At 33.5% G+C, this 19,837-nt stretch overlaps 2 protein-coding genes and 1 pseudogene across 3 annotated transcripts; 1 reads left to right on the forward strand and 2 right to left on the reverse strand.

The window, feature by feature from the left end:
- Window positions 1-11,114: 11,114 nt before the first annotated feature.
- On the forward strand, window positions 11,115-12,213 carry LOC105958264 (uncharacterized; annotated as a pseudogene). Its single transcript, XR_016031874.1, has 3 exons — window positions 11,115-11,308; window positions 11,397-11,480; window positions 12,014-12,213. The product of XR_016031874.1 is annotated as an uncharacterized LOC105958264 (transcript).
- On the reverse strand, window positions 12,186-14,051 carry LOC105958297 (UDP-Glycosyltransferase superfamily protein). Its single transcript, XM_012982306.2, has 2 exons — window positions 13,379-14,051; window positions 12,186-13,232 (listed from the first exon to the last, which is right to left on the reverse strand). The coding sequence occupies exons 1-2, from the start codon at window positions 13,971-13,973 to the stop codon at window positions 12,379-12,381; spliced, it is 1,449 nt and encodes a 482-aa protein (XP_012837760.1). The 5' UTR covers window positions 13,974-14,051; the 3' UTR covers window positions 12,186-12,378.
- A 3,486-nt stretch (window positions 14,052-17,537) lies between these two features.
- LOC105958278 (transcription factor SRM1) lies at window positions 17,538-19,368 on the reverse strand. Its single transcript, XM_012982284.2, has 2 exons — window positions 18,866-19,368; window positions 17,538-18,057 (listed from the first exon to the last, which is right to left on the reverse strand). Exons 1-2 carry the CDS (start codon window positions 19,249-19,251, stop codon window positions 17,799-17,801), a joined length of 645 nt encoding a protein of 214 aa, XP_012837738.1. The 5' UTR covers window positions 19,252-19,368; the 3' UTR covers window positions 17,538-17,798.
- Window positions 19,369-19,837: the final 469 nt, after the last annotated feature.

A 19,837-nucleotide genomic window follows, 5' to 3' on the forward strand; every position in this document is an offset into this window, starting at 1 on the left:
TAAAAAAATGACCATTTTTAGAAAAATACCACTACCATTTACTTAAATAATTAATTAAAAATATAAAAATGCATTACAGATACAGGTTGCTTCTAAATGTCACTCAAGAAAATGAGAGAGCACTTATTACTATATTTGAAGAAGCAGCAATGTTGTACGTTGGATGTCCAGTCAATGAATACTTGATGTCAGTGGAGAAGGTAACATAAAAAAATATACTCACCATTTCAAACTTCACTCATTTATAATTTTTGAAAACACAATACCATATTACGACTATTACTAAAAAAATAGGTTTCTCTTTTCCAATTTCAGGAAGAAAATGATTCTAAATACTTCAGGGGATTGAGCTTACAAACAGGAATGGAATTTCAATTTCTCATTGCACTTAACAAGAAGGCAACCATTGTTAATGGTCAACTCAATGTTGTGGCGGAAGCGATTGAAAAAATACAACTCGAAAATCAAAAGCCTGCAAAACATGTTGACAAAATTGTCCAACGAAAAAAACTCAACACCCTTCAAGATGAAGACGAAATACTGATGGGTACCTCGAAGGCTAAAAATTCCAACACTACAACAAAGAGGCGACAAACAAAGAAAAATATAAATTGCGATGAAAATGTCTACATTTCCAGTGATGATGATGAGACAATACAACAATTATTCAAGAAAATAAAAAAGAAGTCAGATTCAACATATGGAAGCAAAGATGTTCAATTCATTCAAGTGAAAAAGGAGAAATCGTGATATTAATGAAAGAGGGAATACAAACTTATGTACTTTGTTGAGTTTGCATAACGTTGTAAGTTTCAGCACTTCTTATTTCAAGCAAATAAAAAATAAATAACTTCTTCCCATTTCATGCAAACATCAACAAATATGTTACCAATACGTACATTGATTAGTAGATTTCAAAGGCTTTCATCATACCCACGACCATTATTGATTGAGTGTTCTAAAAAAAACACATATCAACGCATTTTAGTAAATAAATATAAACAACCATTAATTTTCATAATAATAATGCATCATAGAATACTTCTTATGCTGGACATTTAAATGACACTTCGGATTCCATACTTGACTATGAATGACGAAATGACTATGCACGTGCAACGCACGTGTCCTTTCCTAGTATTGCTAAAATATGTGAATAATAAATAAAAGCAACTACAGTTTTAATTTTACGAATACAGTCTTAATTTAAAAAAAATTCTTTACGAACATGGGAATGAATGGTTGTACATTTTTTTCCCTAATTTTGACCGATACAGTCGGAGATCGTCGGTCAGCCGCCGGTCTGCAACGTTAACTTTTTTTTTTGTAATTTTTTTAAAAGCCATTTTTTTTCTAAACAAACATTTAATTAATATTACTGTTAACTTTTTTTTTAAAGCCATTTTTTTTTCTAAACAAACATTATTTTAATTAATATTACTGTCTTGTCCTGTAATACTATTGTCGGAGATAGTAATTTAACTGTTTGAGACAATAATATCAATATTACTGTCGGAGAATGTATTAATTAAGGGACTATCCGACAAAGCCCCCTCATTCAATTTCTTAGGAGGAATAAATCCAACTTTTAATCCCATTTTAGATCAGAAACACTTATCCTGCAGATCCGATCGGCTTTAGGCGAAGCCTGATCCCAAATCTTGTTAGAGAAAATTAATTTCAAAGCAAGTCCAAATGATAAATACGAAAAAATTCAAAGACTTTCCATTATGTAAACAAATTCAAGTTTACTTAAACTAGGGGTGAAAGTCGGATGGATCGGATCGGAATTAGCATTTTCGGAAAATTTCCAAAAAGTTTTGGAAGTACAAAATCAATTCCAATTCCAATTCCAAAATTTTCGGAATCTAAAAATTCATTCCAATTCCAAAAGGCCCGGAAATTTCGGAATTTCGGAAAAAAATCGGAAATCACATAAGCTTAAAATTTTCAAAACTTAGCAAAAATTTTCTAAAAAGTTTATAATTTTTAAAATAAGACCGTCCACGTCGATAAAAGTAAAACTAACAACTTCTAAATTTTAGTTCAAAAAATAAATAAAAATGAACACAACATAACATCTAATACAACTTCTAACAACAAGTCATCATGTCAAAATCCTAAAACAAAATTTATAGATGTATTTTTCGGAAAAATAAACATTGTATAATATTTATTATTTATAGGTGTATTTTCGGAAAAATATCGAAATTTTTCGGAATTAATTTCGGAAATCAAATCGGATCGAAAATCGGAAATGTAGCACCCCCCTTCTAGACGGGCGATAAATCGAACCGGTTTATCGGAATATTTATTAAACTAGCGGAAGCAAAGGATCTCTTTGTAATTTTTGAAACATTGGAATGGGGTGAAAATGCAATTATCAAAACTTTGTTCTTTTGAGTATTGACGGCTTTGCATTTTCGAAAACTTTGGTGGATTGCTTTAGCCGAATACAAAGCTTGATTCAGAAATAAGTTTCGAAAGGAGGTTTCTCATTCGAGTGCTACATTCTCACTAAACGTTTTTCGGTTCGAGAATAAATCAGATTTCGAAAAGGTTATTTTTGGTGAATAATTCGAAGTTTTCTAATGAAGGCATGAGAATAGCAAATTACGAAACTTAATATATTAAAGTAGGAATTAAGTACGATTCAGAATGAAAACGAGTTCAAAAGTACGAAAAGAGAAATGTTACGGTTTAGGGTTACACCACCAAAAGAAAATAACCAAAAGTCTAGCATCGTTCATAGGTCCTCGTACGTCTTCCAAAATCCCGGGCAAGACCTCGATCCACTACTCGATCCATCCCGGTTGAGGATTACTACTACCTGCAATTAAAAGACATCTATATGAGCTATAAAGCTCAGTAAGAAATCCGAGTATTATCAAACTTTGGAAATACGTTATATATATAATATATAATATTGTATACCCGTTCTTACCCACGTTTCGCACAACAACACAAGGCAATCGGTCAAATCACATATCTCACGAAAACACATCATTTAATAAGATCACGTAATTATTCAAAATGACTAAAATGCCCTTTTTGTGAAAATCATGAAAAACACATTTTTCGTTTTATCGGATCCGTGAAAGATTAATTTTTGTACCGAATAATAAACCTGTTACGAGCCCGTTTTCACTAAGTGGAATCAAACCACTACACACATCATCCTAGTTGGATACCGGCCCACTATATCCGAGTTGTTTATTACCCGATATTCCATTAATCTTTCAAATAAAATCATTTAATGCAACTTTTCGAAATTATGCTTATGACCCACACATAACATCACAAATGTCAATCAAGTGTCACAAATCACACAAATACCACAATTTACCACATTTTTACAATTTGGGCAAAAATCCCCAAATTCTCACATATAAACACACCACCACACACGGCACACACCACATGCACATTCAGCACACACACTTACACATATTCAGCACACACACATGTACAATCAACACATTAAACATCACTAATTACTCATCAAATAAACTTAGGAACAAATACCCTTTTTTTCAATTCTCATTAAATGGACTTATTACCACTTCTAGGTAATAATCCATTTCAATCAATTCCTCACAGCCATTAAACACATCCAGCAGCAAATCAAAGTGCAAAAATACCAAAATTCATAATTCATGACCATTAAATCAAAACATGAACACTTAAGGCACAAAACATATGTAAGTGACATGCAATTATCCTAATTTCGAAATATTAGCAAACAAATCCCAAAAATTCTCAAATTAAATCCTAGAACTCCTAACTGACTCAAATTCCAGATTCTGAAATTATTTTAAAGTTTTACAAAGTTTCAAATTTTCTTGAAATAAAAACTAGAAAAATCCCTTTTTCAATTTAAAAATCCAAAACTCTAATATAACTCTAATTGATTTAAAAACTTGTTAAATAAAACTTTTTCCTATCTAATACTTGCTGAAAAACAGATCCAAACTTTAAAAATGAGAGATTTTTCGGAAATTGCAGTTGTGACCCAAAAGTTTCGAAATTTACACATGCAACCACACTAGAAGTTCAAAATCAACTTTTTCATGAAAACCCCTAACAAATCTGAAATTCCACTTTACTAGATGCAGAAAATGAAGTTGAAAAGTTGCTTTATGCAGAAATTTCGGAAATTACATATTTTACCCCAAAATCTCTAGATCTACACATGCAAGCCTACTAGAATTTCCAAATCAACTTTTTCTTACAAAAATTCTTTAAATTCGAAAATGTAGTTCAATAAATTGCTGGAAAACAGTTTTGAAAACATTTTTCGGACAGATTTTACAAAAATTACAGATTTGGCCCAAACTTTCGAAAATCTACACATGCAACCACAAAAAGTTAAAAATTTTATTTTCTTGAAAACCCCTTTTTGAAATCTGAAATTTTTAAGGCTTTTGGCCAATAAATGTTGTATCTAACCACTATCAACATAGATGATGCATGCAAGAACAAGAATTTAACAAGAACACTCATTTTTCCATTTTTCTTCAAAAAGCCCTAAATTTTCGAAATCTTCCCCAATCTTTTAAAATTTCATGAAAATCCTTTCAATACTATTGATGTCCCTTAATTGCAGCAAGAAATCGAATTTCTTACCTTAAAATCGAAGAAAGAAAATAGCCGAAAGGGAGGGGGCTTTCAAGCACCGAAGTCCAACCAAGCCACCTTGATTGTGAAGGAAATGGTGTGAGCTTCAAGGAGGGAGGAGTTGTGATCTCCCGTAAGGAGGCAAGTGGTTTTGATGGTATTTTTGGAGTAGTCTATGGCAAGAGTTAAATAAGGAACTCTCATTTTATTTTTGGGGTTTTCTTTGAAAATGGGAAGTGAGGTGGAGAGAGGAGGGCCGATGATGGTGGTGATGGCTTCGGTGGAAGGAGAAGAGGAAGACAAGTAAGGGGTTTAGGTGTTGGGAAAAAAAAGATGAAGGTGTCTCTTCATCTTACAAGAAGAATGTTGAGTGTAGGTTTAGCTAAAATGATTAGGGGTTGTCAAGTGTAAATGCATGCTTATTACTAATTATTTTATTAATATAATGACAACTTGCATAAACACTACCCACACACACACACACCATCCGAACACACACACATATTTTCGGATATATATATATATATATATATATATATATATATATTCAAATGTATAATGCAAACATTAGTATATATGTATGTATACGTATGCATGCATGTATGTACGTGTGCATATAGGTATACATATATATATATATATATATATATATATATATATATATATATATATGTATATTCCACATAATTTACCAAGAAATTTTATCAAACAAATAAAATACGTAATTATTCACATAAACCACGTAAATCACGAAATTCCATAGTATTTCAATTTACGGAAATTTAAATCATATAAATCACACATGTAATAACACATGTAATTATTCACGTAAGTAGTATAGTTAAATTCACGTAATGCATATAATCACGTAATAATATTTCCTAAGGGTTCTCGAGTTAGGAATATTAATCCCGGGTTTTAGGATTTTCGGGTTTTGGAAAGGTGGGGTGTTACAGGAAATTCCAAATTTATTTTGTATAATTCCAATTCCAATCCAAAAAAATCGGAAAAATTCGGAAATCGGAATTTCGGAAGTCGGAATGAAAAAAGTTGTTCCAAAATCGGAAATTTTCGGATCGGAACCGGCGGAAATTGGAATTTCCGTTCCAACTTGCACCCCTAACTTAAACCGATAAAAGTTTCAAAATACTACAATATCTTGACGATCAAAAACTATAATACTCAAACGAGGGTCTCTTTCTTAGACTCCGCATCTGTCGAACAACCCTGCCCTCTTGGATTTATCTCAAGAAAATGAAATATTTTTGAGTCTACACTACCTGTAAAAGTCATATTGGGGTGCTTTCTCAAACAATCCTTAAAAAATAATTGAACATGAATCACTTATATTAAAATAATGTCGTTAATAGTAACCAAAAATAAATTACTAGAACATACAGATAATTTTGCCAAAGTTTTCAAATTAAATCTCAAATTTAAGAAAAAATATTATCTATAGAGACTCACCTAGCACTATTATTGGTATTGCTATTTTTGCTGAAATCTCTATATTTAAATATGGAAAAATTAGCAAGACCCGCCTCATTTAGAAAAAGGCGGCGGTTATATGCAAGCCCATTTTTTTATTAGTTCAAAACCATATAAAGTAGTTTATTAGTTCAAGCCCGTAAATAAATCTAATTTTATTACATCAAGACCAAAGATGACAAATATACCCTTATCCACAAATAATACTCAAATACAAATAAATCCTATTTTTAATTCGTTCAAGACCAAAAAAAAATAAAAATAAAAATAAAAATAAAAATAAAAATCACGACTGTCGCCGCGACGCCGACCAGCGAGACTTCCACTGCACCGACGATGACCAGCGACCCACCCACCGCACCACCACCAACAAGTAAGTCTTTTTTACTAAACTTTTGTTTGTAAATTCGAAAATATTAATCGAGCATCGATGTCCTTTTTACTAAATTTTTATTTGTAAATTCGAAAACATTAATCGAACATCGATTCTTTATAAATATGTATGAACAAACATTAATCTATGCTTATTTCTTGTTGGGTTGCAATGATTTGGCCGATTTTGGAAAAAGAATGAGACTGAAATTGGTTTTTTTTATTTTTTTCGTTGGTTTCCCAAATCGGTTTATCCAGACCGATTTTGTACACGAAAATCGGCGTCATAATGCCGATTTTTGTTAACCAAATCGGCGACACAACGTCGACTTTACAAGTCAAAATCGGCGTTTTAATGTCGATTATTGAGTACAAAATCGGTTTTCGGATACCGATTTTTGTTGGATTTTTTTTCTTCTAAATAATACATTATATATTTGGTTAATTGATATTTTTTAAATATTTGAAACGAAAATGTTTATCACCATTCGGTAGCGTCTACCACTCCTTTAACCCAATCGAGTAGAGTTTTCCGTGTCTCAAATATTTATTCGTTAGATAATTCATTTGAATAATTCTCCATCAATCCCCTAGGTTGATGCACGAAAGTATGAGAAAACGGTCTTAAAAAACACAGATAATAAAATCGGTATTTAAAAACAGATTTTTGTAGTACAAGTCGGTACGACAATACGATAATACAAAAACAAATCGGTGTTGTCATGCCGATTTTTACTACAAAAGTCGGTTTTCAAGTACCGACTTTTATTAAAATAATCGGAATGTGGTTACCGACTTTAGTAACAAAAATCGGTATTTGCAGACCGATATTTTGTATCGTCGAATTTTTTTCCCAAAAAAAAAACGACCCAAAAGCAAAAATAAACGATTAAAACATATTTCATTGTGTTCTCCACCCTTGTAAACCACCATATCATTGTTTTATGGTTCCATCGTGAATGTTTGGTATGTATTTTATAATTTTGATGTGTAGGATTTCTTGGTGGGTTTGTAAAGAAGAAAGAGATTTTTAAGTCGTGAAATAAAGAACTTTATGTATTTTATTTGGTCTTGCACAAAGGAAATGATTTTATTTTTATTTTTAATGTTTGTGTTTTTCATTTAATTTTAAATTTTATTAAGGGTAAATTAATATTTTTATGATGGAGGTCTTGAACTAATAAAAAAAAAATGAGCTTGCATATAACCGCCGCCTTATAAAATGATGTTAGGTAGAACTTTCTCAAAAAAATAATTTGAGGAAACCCCGTTAGATTATGTTGTAGCTAATCTTTAAACATTAAATGTCAATACTACCCTTATATTGTACATTGATTTTTTTTAGTCACATTCATCTTCTCTTTTTCTCTCTATCTCGCACATCCAAATCATAGATCTCATTTTCTCTCTTTGGTTTTTGCTCACTGTGCCGCCGTTGCCGCTTTTTAATTCCGGCGAGATGGCAACGGCTCTTCTTGATTATAGGACGCGATGTTTCGACAACGACGTCGTTCTCTCTTCTTCTCAACTCTCTCTTTTTTCACGTTTTCTTGATTTTTTTTTCTCTTCAATCTTTTTCGAAGCTGCATATTTCTTCACGGCAGTAGTGTTTAAGGCGGCGCTTGACCGTGTCATGGTGTTGTTCTCCGGCTGCGTTATGGTGGATTCGACCATACATTCGTCGTCCGTGTAATCAAAATCAATCAAAACAACAAAATTAACGGTTTTAAATTTCAGTGGATGACGACATTGATGGTGGAGGATGGTGATGATGTGGTGTGGCGATGGCGTGGTGACGATGGGGAGCATATCTATAAATTTTTGGATATATCGCGCAGACAGAGAAAATCCGTGAATATTGGATCCTTAATCGACTACATTTGATAGTCGATTAATGCTAATCGGTTATGTTTAGTAATCGATTAATGTTAATCGACTGTATTTTTTTAATTTATTTTCTGATTTTTGTTTATTGAGTACTTATTTTGCCACAAGTTGTGGGGGCATAGTAGTAATGGTGCATTTTTGTTATGTCATTGTTAATTCATCATCCAATTTTTATAAATTAATTACATTTTTTGTATATTTATTCTTTGTAAGAAATAGTTGAGTTTTGTTTTCTTTATGTAGTTGTTTTTTGTTATTTTCTGCGGTTGGTTGTTTGATTTTATTTTTTTATTGACTCGTGTTTGGTTTCATTAACAGCATCACGGTTGTTTTGTTATATTTAGTAGTCAAGGTCATTATCAACAAGTATTTTTGTAGTCAGTTACTAAATCGACTAAGGCTGCGCCTTAGTTGATAGTCGATTAATATACGTGACAGTGGAAAAAAAGTTAAAAAAAAACGAGAAAAAAGAAAAACAATTACCAGCAATATAAAAAAATAAAAAATAAAAATTATAAAAAAATAAAATTAAAATAAAAATTAATTTTAGAAAACAAAATAAAACCAAATATAAGGTTAAGAGTAGTGGGAAGACGATATCGGAAGCACAATTTTGAAATTTGAAAGTATGTGAAAGAAGTATGGACTTATCTCATATAGTAGAATTAAATGTTTGAGGGGTTTTTCCTTAGAGAGCCCCTTAAATAATAGACTCAATTTATTATTTTACTATTTGGAAATAATTTTAAAGGGATTATTTTAGAGATCCTTCATTTCGAAATATATATAATTAATTACTATGTTGTTTATATTGACTACTATATTGTTTACACCTAAGTGCAAACTCTTTCCATTTGGATAATAATTTGACATACCCCCTAGCGCACCCTAAAGTACCCAAAATACTCTTTTAAATCTGTTATAAACCCTAGCCAACTTATATCGGTCTTTATATTCCTCTCTCAATTCCCACATCCAAATCCCGCCCCCAAGGTCTATAACCGGCGATATTGCTTCCCAGAGCCATAACTCTCTCTCCGGTGGTCGGAATTCGATGGTTCAACTATCGTTGGATTCCTCTCGTCGAGGTCTTTCTTTTGGTGGGTATTTCATTCAGTTTGGAGTGATGAATCTATTTCTGCAATTTTTTTTAGTCGGTGTATTTTGACAACGGTGGTCTTACCAGAGGTGTAATTTGTTTTTCGCCAGTCGGAATTTGACAGGCTACCCACCGTTGGATTCCTCACGCTGGGATCTATATTTGATGTCAATTTCATTCATTTTTATTTTCAGATTTATTTTTATATTTTTTATATAATTTTTTTATTTTTATATTTTCATTTTTATATTTTCAGATTTATTTCTCTCGATCTCTTATTGTTTGTTGTTTTTTGAGGATGTTTCTTTATTTTTTGTTGATTTGCACTAAAATATTGTTTTTGTTTTGATTTTGCAATTGCAACTTAATGAAGGTCATTGATCATTTCTTTGAAGGTGTCAAATTTTTTGGTTCAAGTTACATCCGCTTTGTTCAACAGACTGTATACATTACTGTACATTATTGTACATTAATTACTATACATTACTATTATAACATGTAGTCACATATGCATATATTTGTGTATTTTCGATTGTATTTTATTAGTTCTGGGGTGATTTATAATATAAATATTGAAATTTGTAAATTTTTGTTGTTGGGGTTTATGAATTTCTTTTGTATAAGTCAATATTCATGTGTGTGTATAATTGATCGACTAAAAATATGGGTTAAAAAAAAAATAACTACGCATTACTATAATTTACTATATTGATTTGAAATTAAAAAAAAAATTAAAAAAAATAATAATTTTTTTTAAACATTAAAATGTATTATGTCCAATGTTTTGAAAACCGGACCGGACATAGAACCGGTTAGCTTACTGGGTCACGGTTGAACCGGTTCAACCGGGGTCCGACCGGGTTTTCTTATATTTCTATTTTTATTTATTTATAAGTAATTATAATATTATCATCTTTTAAAAGTGTATTTTAATAAACTTATTCACCACTAAACTTATATTCAAGAGTTATAAATTAATTTATTTACAGTAAATAATTTAAATTTATGTTTATATTAATTTTTTCAATATTGTTTCTTTATATTTAATTTTAGATTTTCTTTTTTGTGTTTTTTATTTATTAATCCCCTTCTCTCTACTTCACACAGCCGCCACCTACCCTAATTCCCAAACCCTGGAGCCTTTTTTCTTCTCTCTTTATTCTGGTCTTTTTCTTCTTCTTTTCATCACCACCTACCTCTCAATCATCACCACCACAAGCCACCATTGCAGATCTCAGTCCAAGATCTAGGAGTCAGGGCACAGCCTGACTAACGCCACCCAAGCCCTCCGCCTCGTCCAGCAGCGATTTTGACTGAGTTTTTTTTTTTTTTTTTTTTTCTCGATTTTTTCTACTTCCTCCACTATCGTGCATATCAGATCTACAATCATTTTTCAAAAAACCGGTTTTCAGGCGGTTTCCGGTTTGACGGTCCGATCGGTCAAAAAACCGGTTTATATCAATTGAACCGGTTTTTTGCAATTTTCGAGTTTATAGTCTTAACCGGACCGGACAAGGCAGCGGTTCGCGGTTGAACCGGTCGAACCGGCCGGTCCGGTCCGGGTTTCAAAACATTGATTATGTCATCCACCTGTATCCATAAGGCGACACGGAATCACAGTCCCACGTGCCATCTTCCACAGTAGATATATATTGAAAAAGAAATCACGTGAAGCAGTAAAGAAAGAAAAATGGTGATGAAATCTGTCGTTTGGCGCAGCGGACGGTGTCGTTTCATAGAAGGCAACTGGCGATCGCCGGCGGCTTCGAGCCGCCGCTATTTCAGCGAGGACAAAGGCCGCATACTCAGCGAAAAGAGCGTGCTATGGAAACAGTTTACATACAGGTCTTTTTTTTTTTTCAATTATTTTATTTTCTAAAATACTTAATTTGAATTATTAATTTCCTGTGTTGATATTTTTCTTGCGGTGAAGAAAATGGAGAGAGAGAGGATGGAGAAGCTGAAAAAGAAGAAGGCAGCGGAGCAAGAAAAAACTGACAAGGCCAAATCTAACCAGGTAAATAGAATATATTTTTTTTTTATTTTAAAAAAAAAAAATATATCTCAAAATTATGGAAAAGTAATTTTATACTTAAGTAATTTGAGTTCTGCTCAACTGTAATATTCATTTATTACATTATATGTTCCTTTTGCATATTTTTTATTTATTGTGCAAATTCCGTTTCTACATATACTGGACAGTGGCGGAGCTAGGAATTCATCGCTGCGGGGCCGAATATACATAAATAATTTTAAATAAAAAAAAATAGTTTAAAGAAATTAATTGCAACAATGATTGTTTCAAGAGTGGCGCAGCGTATGATACTGTTACAGGATGAGTTTAAATATTCTCGGGGGGGCATGGCCCCCGGCCCTACACTGGCTTCCTCACTGACTCTACAGAATTTGAATAGAATACCATCATTTTAATTCAATATTTAGAATTTGTTGGTTTCTGAGCAGCTTCGGTAACGGCTTATAAATTGTGTTCTCCGTCATTTCAAGATACATCTCGTTTTCTTGATTTTTTCGTTTCGTTTTTGTTATCAGAAGGGTGAAGATGAAGATGCTAATAAGATTTGAAGTACGTGGCTTGTCTACAACACTAAGACACTAAAAAAGTTAACCCGACTGTGCAACGTAACTCTGGTTTAGGCTTTGATCTTATTGTATAGAGGTATGTGGTTTTTTGTTCTACTATATATAAAGTACGTAGTAGCCCTTTGTAAATCCAAATTCACTTTCTTTAAGCTATCGTTCGTACAGTTTTCCTTTCTCGATGAGATGGTTCATTCTGTTAGAACGTACACACAAAACGAGATCGACAGTAACTAGGAACAACCATTGTAGTTGCCACTTGTCGGTTCGTTCATTGCAAAATAAATTCTACTAGTTCGAAAGCCCTTTTTTTGGAACTACACATCGTTTCTAATTTCCTTGATGAAGCCTCTCGCTCTCGTTTGTACCATTTGACGAACTAAACTATCGATGCAAGAGTTGTTTCTACTCTTATCTCCGAACAAATCTTTCATTTTTAACGCGTTCTCTCTCACTTCTCTCCCATCTTCGCTAACCAACGCCAATTTCACAGTCTTAGCCACCGATTCGCTCGTGAAAGATCCGTCTTTCTCGTTTCTCGGTATTTCTATTCCCACTTTCTTGTCGTGCAAAAGCCTAGCATTTAAACCTTGATCGTTCATAATCGGAAATAATATCAAAACTCGTCCGAACCCTAACGCCTCGGTTACCGAATTCCATCCACAACGAGTCAAGAATCCTCCAACTGCAGAATGGCTAAGTATCTTGATCTGTGGGGCCCACTTTGTGTAAACCATTCCCCTGTTTTTAACTCTCTCGATAAACCCGTGCGGGAGCATTTCCGATAGATGGTTTCTGTTTAGTACCCAAAAGAAAGGTAGGCCGCTTTGCTCCAAACCGAGGGCTAATTCGTGAGCCTCTTTTTGTGACAACGTAGCTTCGGTTCCGAGTGCAACGTACACTATTGAATTCTGTTTTTGTGAGTCTAACCATTCTTTGATAGTCGGCCACTCTGTGTCGTCATTATCGAATTCGTCTTCTCTCTCGTCATCTTCTATCGGCAAAACGCCTATTGGGATTATTGGTTTTTGGTAGAGTTGTTGAATTAGATCGAACCACTCCGGTTCGAACTCGACGTAGGATCTGAAGATCACGATTTCGCTACCGTTTATAGAGAGGCCGAAGCGTATGGAATCCGATGTGCCCGAGTCATATTCATTGCCCTCTGCATCTGTTTCCGATCGACAAAAACAAAAACAAAACAAAAATCACGATTCTTAGAATTTGTCCAGATAGACTCGATGAATTTGCTATTATTAATTTAAAACACAGCTTCAGATTCATAAAAATTCCAAATGAATTTCATGATTTCATCACCTTTTTCCATGTTCTTGGTCATTTCATGAAGACGAAAAGCCACGTCGCTCGGAAACGGGACCCACTCCGGCACGACGGTATAGTCCTCCGCAGTCAACCTGCCGTATTTTTCGCCGAATATCAGAGCATCCGTCGGCCCTAAGAACGACATGAAAGCAGCAGTGAAAAGACTAAAATACCCCCTCGAGATGCCGAATTCTTCGGCCAGCGGCGGTAGCCAATGAGAAGCGTAATCGTACACAATCCAATCGGGTTTCGGCCTTGCTCTCTCAAGAAAAGAACGTACACATGGCTGGAGCAAATCGAGCGCCACTTTCAACAACTGCTGTTTTACATGAGGTACGTCCATCGACGACTCTGCATTCGGAGGCAAGTTTTCGACTTCCGGCAAAGGAAAGGCGATTAGATTTATGAGATGGGATAGTTCTCGAGGTACTTTGACGATTCTTTGAAGGTTTCTTGGCGTTGAAATGAAGGAAATTCGATGGCCTTTTCGAGCTAAGCATTCGGATAAACGAAAGAATGGCCGAATATGACCTATTGCTAGCCATGGAAACATCACTATGTGAAGAAACTTGCCTTCTTCTTCTTCCATTATTGATGGGGGAGAGAGATTGAAAAATAATTGTGTCTAGTGAGAGAAGAGAATATGAGATGTGGGAGGTTTGAAAAGTTGGATTTTAGAGTATATATTATCTTGATGATTGATATATATTTGTTTTTTTTCCCACCTAAAAAGACAAATTATTGAGGGGCCATTTGCGACAAGTTGTGTTTTAACTATTCTTTTCTTGTTTGTTTTCTTGCTTTCATTATGAAGGGATAAGTATGTCAATTTAGTTACTCACACACAAATGAAAAAAAGTTTACATTACAAACCGCTCCTGAGGTAAGATATATTTATGAAAATCCTCTCTTTTTTTTTATAATTACATCGTCCTCCTGCAATACAGTCAGGGTGGGTTTTTTGGCTACTTAAATAATTTCATGTTCAACCTAATTCTGAAATACCTTTTTAATGTTGTTTTGCAATTTTTTTAATTTTATTTTAATTTTTTTAGAATAAATTGTTTTCTAAATTTTAGATTTTGTTTTATACTTCAAAGTTATAGTCTAAAAAATCTATTTATTTCTAAGCTTAATCTTTAAAGGTTTATTCATTTTTAAGTTGTTAGTTATAAATCTTTGTTAAATACATATCTAAAAAAGAAGAGGATAGTAGCTCGTTAAGAGGAACCGAATCCCGAAAAGCAGGCATAGGTGGTATTATCGGAGATAGCACGGGGCATTTGTAATGGTATTTGCAAAGAATATTAGTTATACTGCTAATAATAAAGTGGAAATGTGGGCTCTCTATTTTGGGTTAAAAAATCAAAGGAACTTGATATATGTATCGACTTATCATAGACTCAGACTCATCTTTTTTTCTTTCTTGCCTACAACTCTTCTAATCGACCTTCCAGGAATATTGACTAAATTCTCAGAAGTTGTGGTTAATTTTTGCTATCAGGAGCTTAACAACGTAGCGGATGTATTAGCTAAACTGGGGTCATATATGCATCCTTAGATACGGATGAAATTTTGTTATATGATAGTTTGTCCCAGTTTTTTAGATTATCATATGTATCAAGATCTTTTTTCTGTGTACTCTCTTGTACAATCTAAGCTTTATAATCGTCCCATGGTTTTAAGTTCCTAATATAATATCGTGTGTCCGTGTTCAAAAAAATGTCTCAATCTTGACCAATCACCAACTTGTATCAAAACACTTTTTGCATTTATTACGTACAAATTATGCCACTAATCCAATATTTTGATGAAAAAATTCGACAATAAAAATTAATTATTTGAGCAAAAAATAAAATATATCACCAAGTCACCAACATAAGTATTTAATGAAAAGTTTTGATATTATTAATTTATTATCAATAGCTACTGATAATGTATTTTCTTGAACTTACCCAAAAAATAAGATAACATGTTTTCTTGTGTAATTAGTGAGCACAAAATATTCAAATAATAAATATATATAAAAGATATATTCATGAGACTATGGGGTAGAAAGTTGGTAGATGCAAGTTGGGTTGTACTTTGGGCTTAGTGGATGGTCCCTCCTTTACAGATAAAGATCCATTGAACGTGGCGCCAAAGTTCGAAGAACCAAAAAAAAAAATTGCAAAATAATATACTATATTGAGTTTGTTGAAATGGTTTACATTTATTAATAAATTTTAATTCTTTCAATTCTAGGGTGTTCATCTGGGTTCTTTAAAACAATCGAACTGCACCAAAATAAAAATTAAATTCGATTAGGTATAAAGTCAATCTAACATATTCAATTCAATACATTTTGTTTTTGACTTTTTAGAATTTTCTTTTTTTATAGTTATTATAATAATTATAAATATCCGTACAATACATGGTGATTCGTCCCCAATAATAGATATATTGCTTGGTCTATTTAAGGAGTTTGACCGGCTACGGAACACCCTGAAAAATTGAGGTCGGTCTGTACAGAAAAAAGAAAATTGGACTGAAGTCGGAGTTAGCACTCTGATGATCAAATCGGTGGATATTTGTATGCGTTTTTAAGAAAATATGTGTAGGTAATTGAAAAGATAGATCTTGCTTCTTCGTGTACACAAGTCTCATCACCCCTTTGTGAATGGGATGGAATCCTCATTCGATTCCAAAGGGCCCCCAAAACTAGGTTGACAGTCTCAATCGCCACTTAAATCGTTGTTTTTGCCTATTTTTCACACGTCTTGTGATAATTTAGACTGTCATCATCACATAATCGTCTAATCGTTGTTTTAGGCATGTCCAGTGTCGTCGGATACTCATGCTTTAAATGCTTGTGTTAGGGCTGTCATAGCAATAAATACACTTGTCAGAATAACACTTGTCAGAATAATAAATGCACCTGCCCTCTCGCCATTATCCGAGTTCTGTATCAGCTCGCGAGGTCGTCCTCGTTTACAGGTTTACAAGGACGGGCCTTCCAGTGGGGCTTATAGGCATGGACCTCTTTGTTTTGTGGGGAAATTAGCTGGAAGCCCCTCAAAATATTCTCTATAGCTACAAGGACAGATGAATTTAATTTGTCTTTTTGCTAAAAGTCTTTGTGCGTTTTCGCGCTCTGGATCTGACGTTAGGTCTGGAGTACTTCTAACGGAACTACCTAGGAAAACTAAAAATAATGACGACGCGGTGATTTGCACAACTTAGTTATATTAGTAAGGAACAAATTAGTTATATTAATAATCAACAAATTAGTTAAAATAAACTGAAGAAAAAACTGAAACAAGTTTAGATGCATTCCACAACACATACACAACTTACATAGACAACTTAGAAAACTTATTTACAGAGCTTAGTTATATTAACGAGCAGAAGTTTAGGGAAAAAAAATGTTTTTCATGTAATTTTATTATGAAGTTAGACATATTAGAAAGCTTATTTGCATAGCTTAGATACACAACTTAGTTAAAATAAGCTGAAGAAATAATTTTAAATCTATCGTGCGCACATCACCGCAACATTACCATCATCATCACAAAACAATTCTTCATATTGTGCGCATGTGTGGTTGCTATGTATATTTGCTTGTGTGTTGTTGCTTGGCGAAACTTCGATGGAATTTGACAAAGAACAATTAGGGTAGCGCGATGAACACTTCGATGAAATTTAACGAAGAATAGTTATGATAGCGCGATGAAGACAGGTGTGAAAAATCTAATCTGAAATGATTGAATTTAACAAAGAACAGTTAGGGTAGCGCAATGAAGACAGGTGTGAAGAACCTAATCTGAAACGATGGAATTTAACGAAGAACAGTTAGGGTAGCGCAATAAAGACAGGTGTGAAGAACCTAATCTGAAACGATGGAATTTAACGAAGAACAGTTAGGGTAGCGCGACGAAAACATGTGTGAAGAACCTAATTTGAAAGACAATTTGCGTTCATGGATGTTTCAAAATTGCCCTTAACATGGATGATATTTACTCTCAATTGTAGTAAATCCTACCTTATTTAATAATCTACCAACATCGATGAACCATGTATGATGTAACTAAAACGATCTTTCTAAATAATTGAATTGAATATTCTAAACTTAATTCAACATATATCTTAAAGAAAATATGAGCTAGGCAGATAATTAACTCCAACAAAAGAATAATATCATAACACCAACCAACCAACCAATATTTTACCCAAACTAGAACTAAGATAGAATTTACACCTAAAAAAACCTAAGCAACTGAAGAAAAAAAAAAAAAAAAAACCCTACCAAACTCCCTAAATTAAATGTGAATTTACAAATTCACCTGCTACTACATCCATCCAGGAAGCTAAACTATATATTTTTAAAATATATACACAAAAACAGAATTAATCCAAATTTCCTAAAGTCTTTCATCTAAGGCATGTGAAAACCAAAATCTTGAAACCCGTCTTGATTATGGAGATTCGGAGCTACAGGCACTGTCAACGTATCGGTCACAGTCGTAATATCATGAATGCTCGATCTTTTCCTCTCCTTTTTGCCCGAATTTTGTCGGAGAAAATACTTTTGAGCATGACTAGCCACCTGCGTTGGAGTTCGTGTAACTACCACATTCCTCGAGATGCTCCTCCAGTCACCCTTCCCGTATTTGTGTAGCCCTTCTAAAAACAACCTGCAAAAAAATAAAAACAAAATACAGACAAAAATCAATTCATCTACTTATTACTATCAACACAAAGAGTTGTTACAATTTTTGGTCAAGTGCTGAAATGGCAATTTGCTTCTTGTATCATAATTTTTCCCATGATCATAATATTGTTTGCACTACTACATTATATACCCGATTCTCTTCGTTTTTCCGTACGTCTGTTATAATATACGTTAAATAAAAAAAAATCTAACGTAAATCTTTAAGATTTACATAGTTCTGAAATAGAGCTCCCACAACGAATTTTGCAAATAAAATTATCAGTTGGTTCCGTCGGTACTTCAAAAGCTATTCCAACTCGAACGAAGTCTTGTAAACGAGCTAAAATCTTTATTTCCACTTACATTATTGCTATTTCGATCGGTGTTTTTTTATCTCGGCATAAACTTATAGCAATTAATATAGTAATTAAATTATCAAAGGCTCGTTCAAACGCACAGATTTAGAACTCGAAAATGGATATACTCGTTCCGTTTATTCGTTCTGTCGAAATTGAATAAACAGGCTCGCGGATGAATTTACTCGTTTTACGGTATCTTCAATAGCAAATTCAAACGAAAAGGTTCTCTGGATTCAAAATCCGAAGACAACCAGAAACAGAGCTAATAAACTTATGATTGAAACCTAATTAATTCAAAATACTAATTAACTTATTTAATGATTCCATAAAAGAAAAAATTACTGAATAATTGTATTTTTATTTACCCCTTAAATTTGACAATTATGAATTGTAAATAGAATTCGATTAAAAAAGAAATTAAAAAAAAAAAACCTGTGTTCATCTTCGGTCCAAGGGGTGCCTTTCTTTCTATCAACTTCAGAGTGTCGGCTCCGATTCCCAGACGACGGTGACCCGAAAGAGATCTGACCCGGCATACCCGACCCGAGCGAAGCCGAGTCATCCGAATAACACGGCAGCTCAACAAGGCCCGAGTCAATCCGGTGAATATCATCCAGCAGATCATCGTAGTGGTCCTTCACCTCCTCCGGCGACTTTGCCGGAAGAAAATGAGCGATTCTCCGCCACCGGTCGTTTACTCCGTCGGGAATTTCCACCAGAGCTCTCTCGAAGATTTTGTCCTCCTCCCTGGTCCACGACGGCGCTGCGGCGGCGGCGTAATTAGCATCGATACTGTACATACTTGGATAAAATTTCATATAATAATTTTGGAGTTTTTGGTTTCAAAGAGGTTTTGCTGATGAATTTATGTTGGATTTTTTCTCTTTTTTTCTGTTCAGGAGAAGAGAATTTAGGGGGATTACTTGAGGGGTTATAGGGATATATATATATTTTAAATATATATATATATGTGTGAGGAGAGAGAGAGTTTTGGAAGGTTATTAAAATAAGTAGGGAAATGAAGCACGTTTTTAGTTGTAATTGGTGGAACTGGATCTCCATTAACTGTGTTGTTTCTCTCACCTCACCCGGAAGCCAACTTCATTTTGACTTCTTTTTACATTAATACTTTGCTTTTTCCCTTTTTTTTTTTTTTTTTTTTTTTTTTTTAGATTTTTTCACATCATTAATTATAATTATTAGTCATTTCCTTTTGCTGTTTTTTTTTTTCTTTTTTATATGATGAACACCAATTTTCCCGTTTTATTTTTTATTTTCGGTTTCAGTTTTCGAACTCGATTTCACGTAGATCTCTCTCTCCCGTAACTGACTGACCCCATTCTCCTCCCTTTCTTGTTTCTCGCCCCAGTCAATTGGAAAAAGTTAAAAAAGAAATTGAAAAAA

The sequence above is a fragment of the Erythranthe guttata genome, chromosome 6 (assembly GCF_056151865.1).
Source record: "Erythranthe guttata isolate IM_541 chromosome 6, IM_541, whole genome shotgun sequence".
In the NCBI taxonomy this organism is placed as follows: domain Eukaryota; kingdom Viridiplantae; phylum Streptophyta; class Magnoliopsida; order Lamiales; family Phrymaceae; genus Erythranthe; species Erythranthe guttata.

Coding starts and splice junctions, on each gene's coding strand:
- LOC105958297 (XM_012982306.2), bottom strand. CDS start 13,973: ATGGAAGAAGAAGAAGGCAAGTTTCTTCACATAGTGATGTTTCCATGG. Junction 13,233..13,378: donor GACCAAGAACATGGAAAAAG/GTGATGAAATCA, acceptor GATCGGAAACAG/ATGCAGAGGGCAATGAATAT.
- LOC105958278 (XM_012982284.2), bottom strand. CDS start 19,251: ATGAAATTTTATCCAAGTATGTACAGTATCGATGCTAATTACGCCGCC. Junction 18,058..18,865: donor TGGACCGAAGATGAACACAG/GTTTTTTTTTTT, acceptor ATTTTTTTGCAG/GTTGTTTTTAGAAGGGCTAC.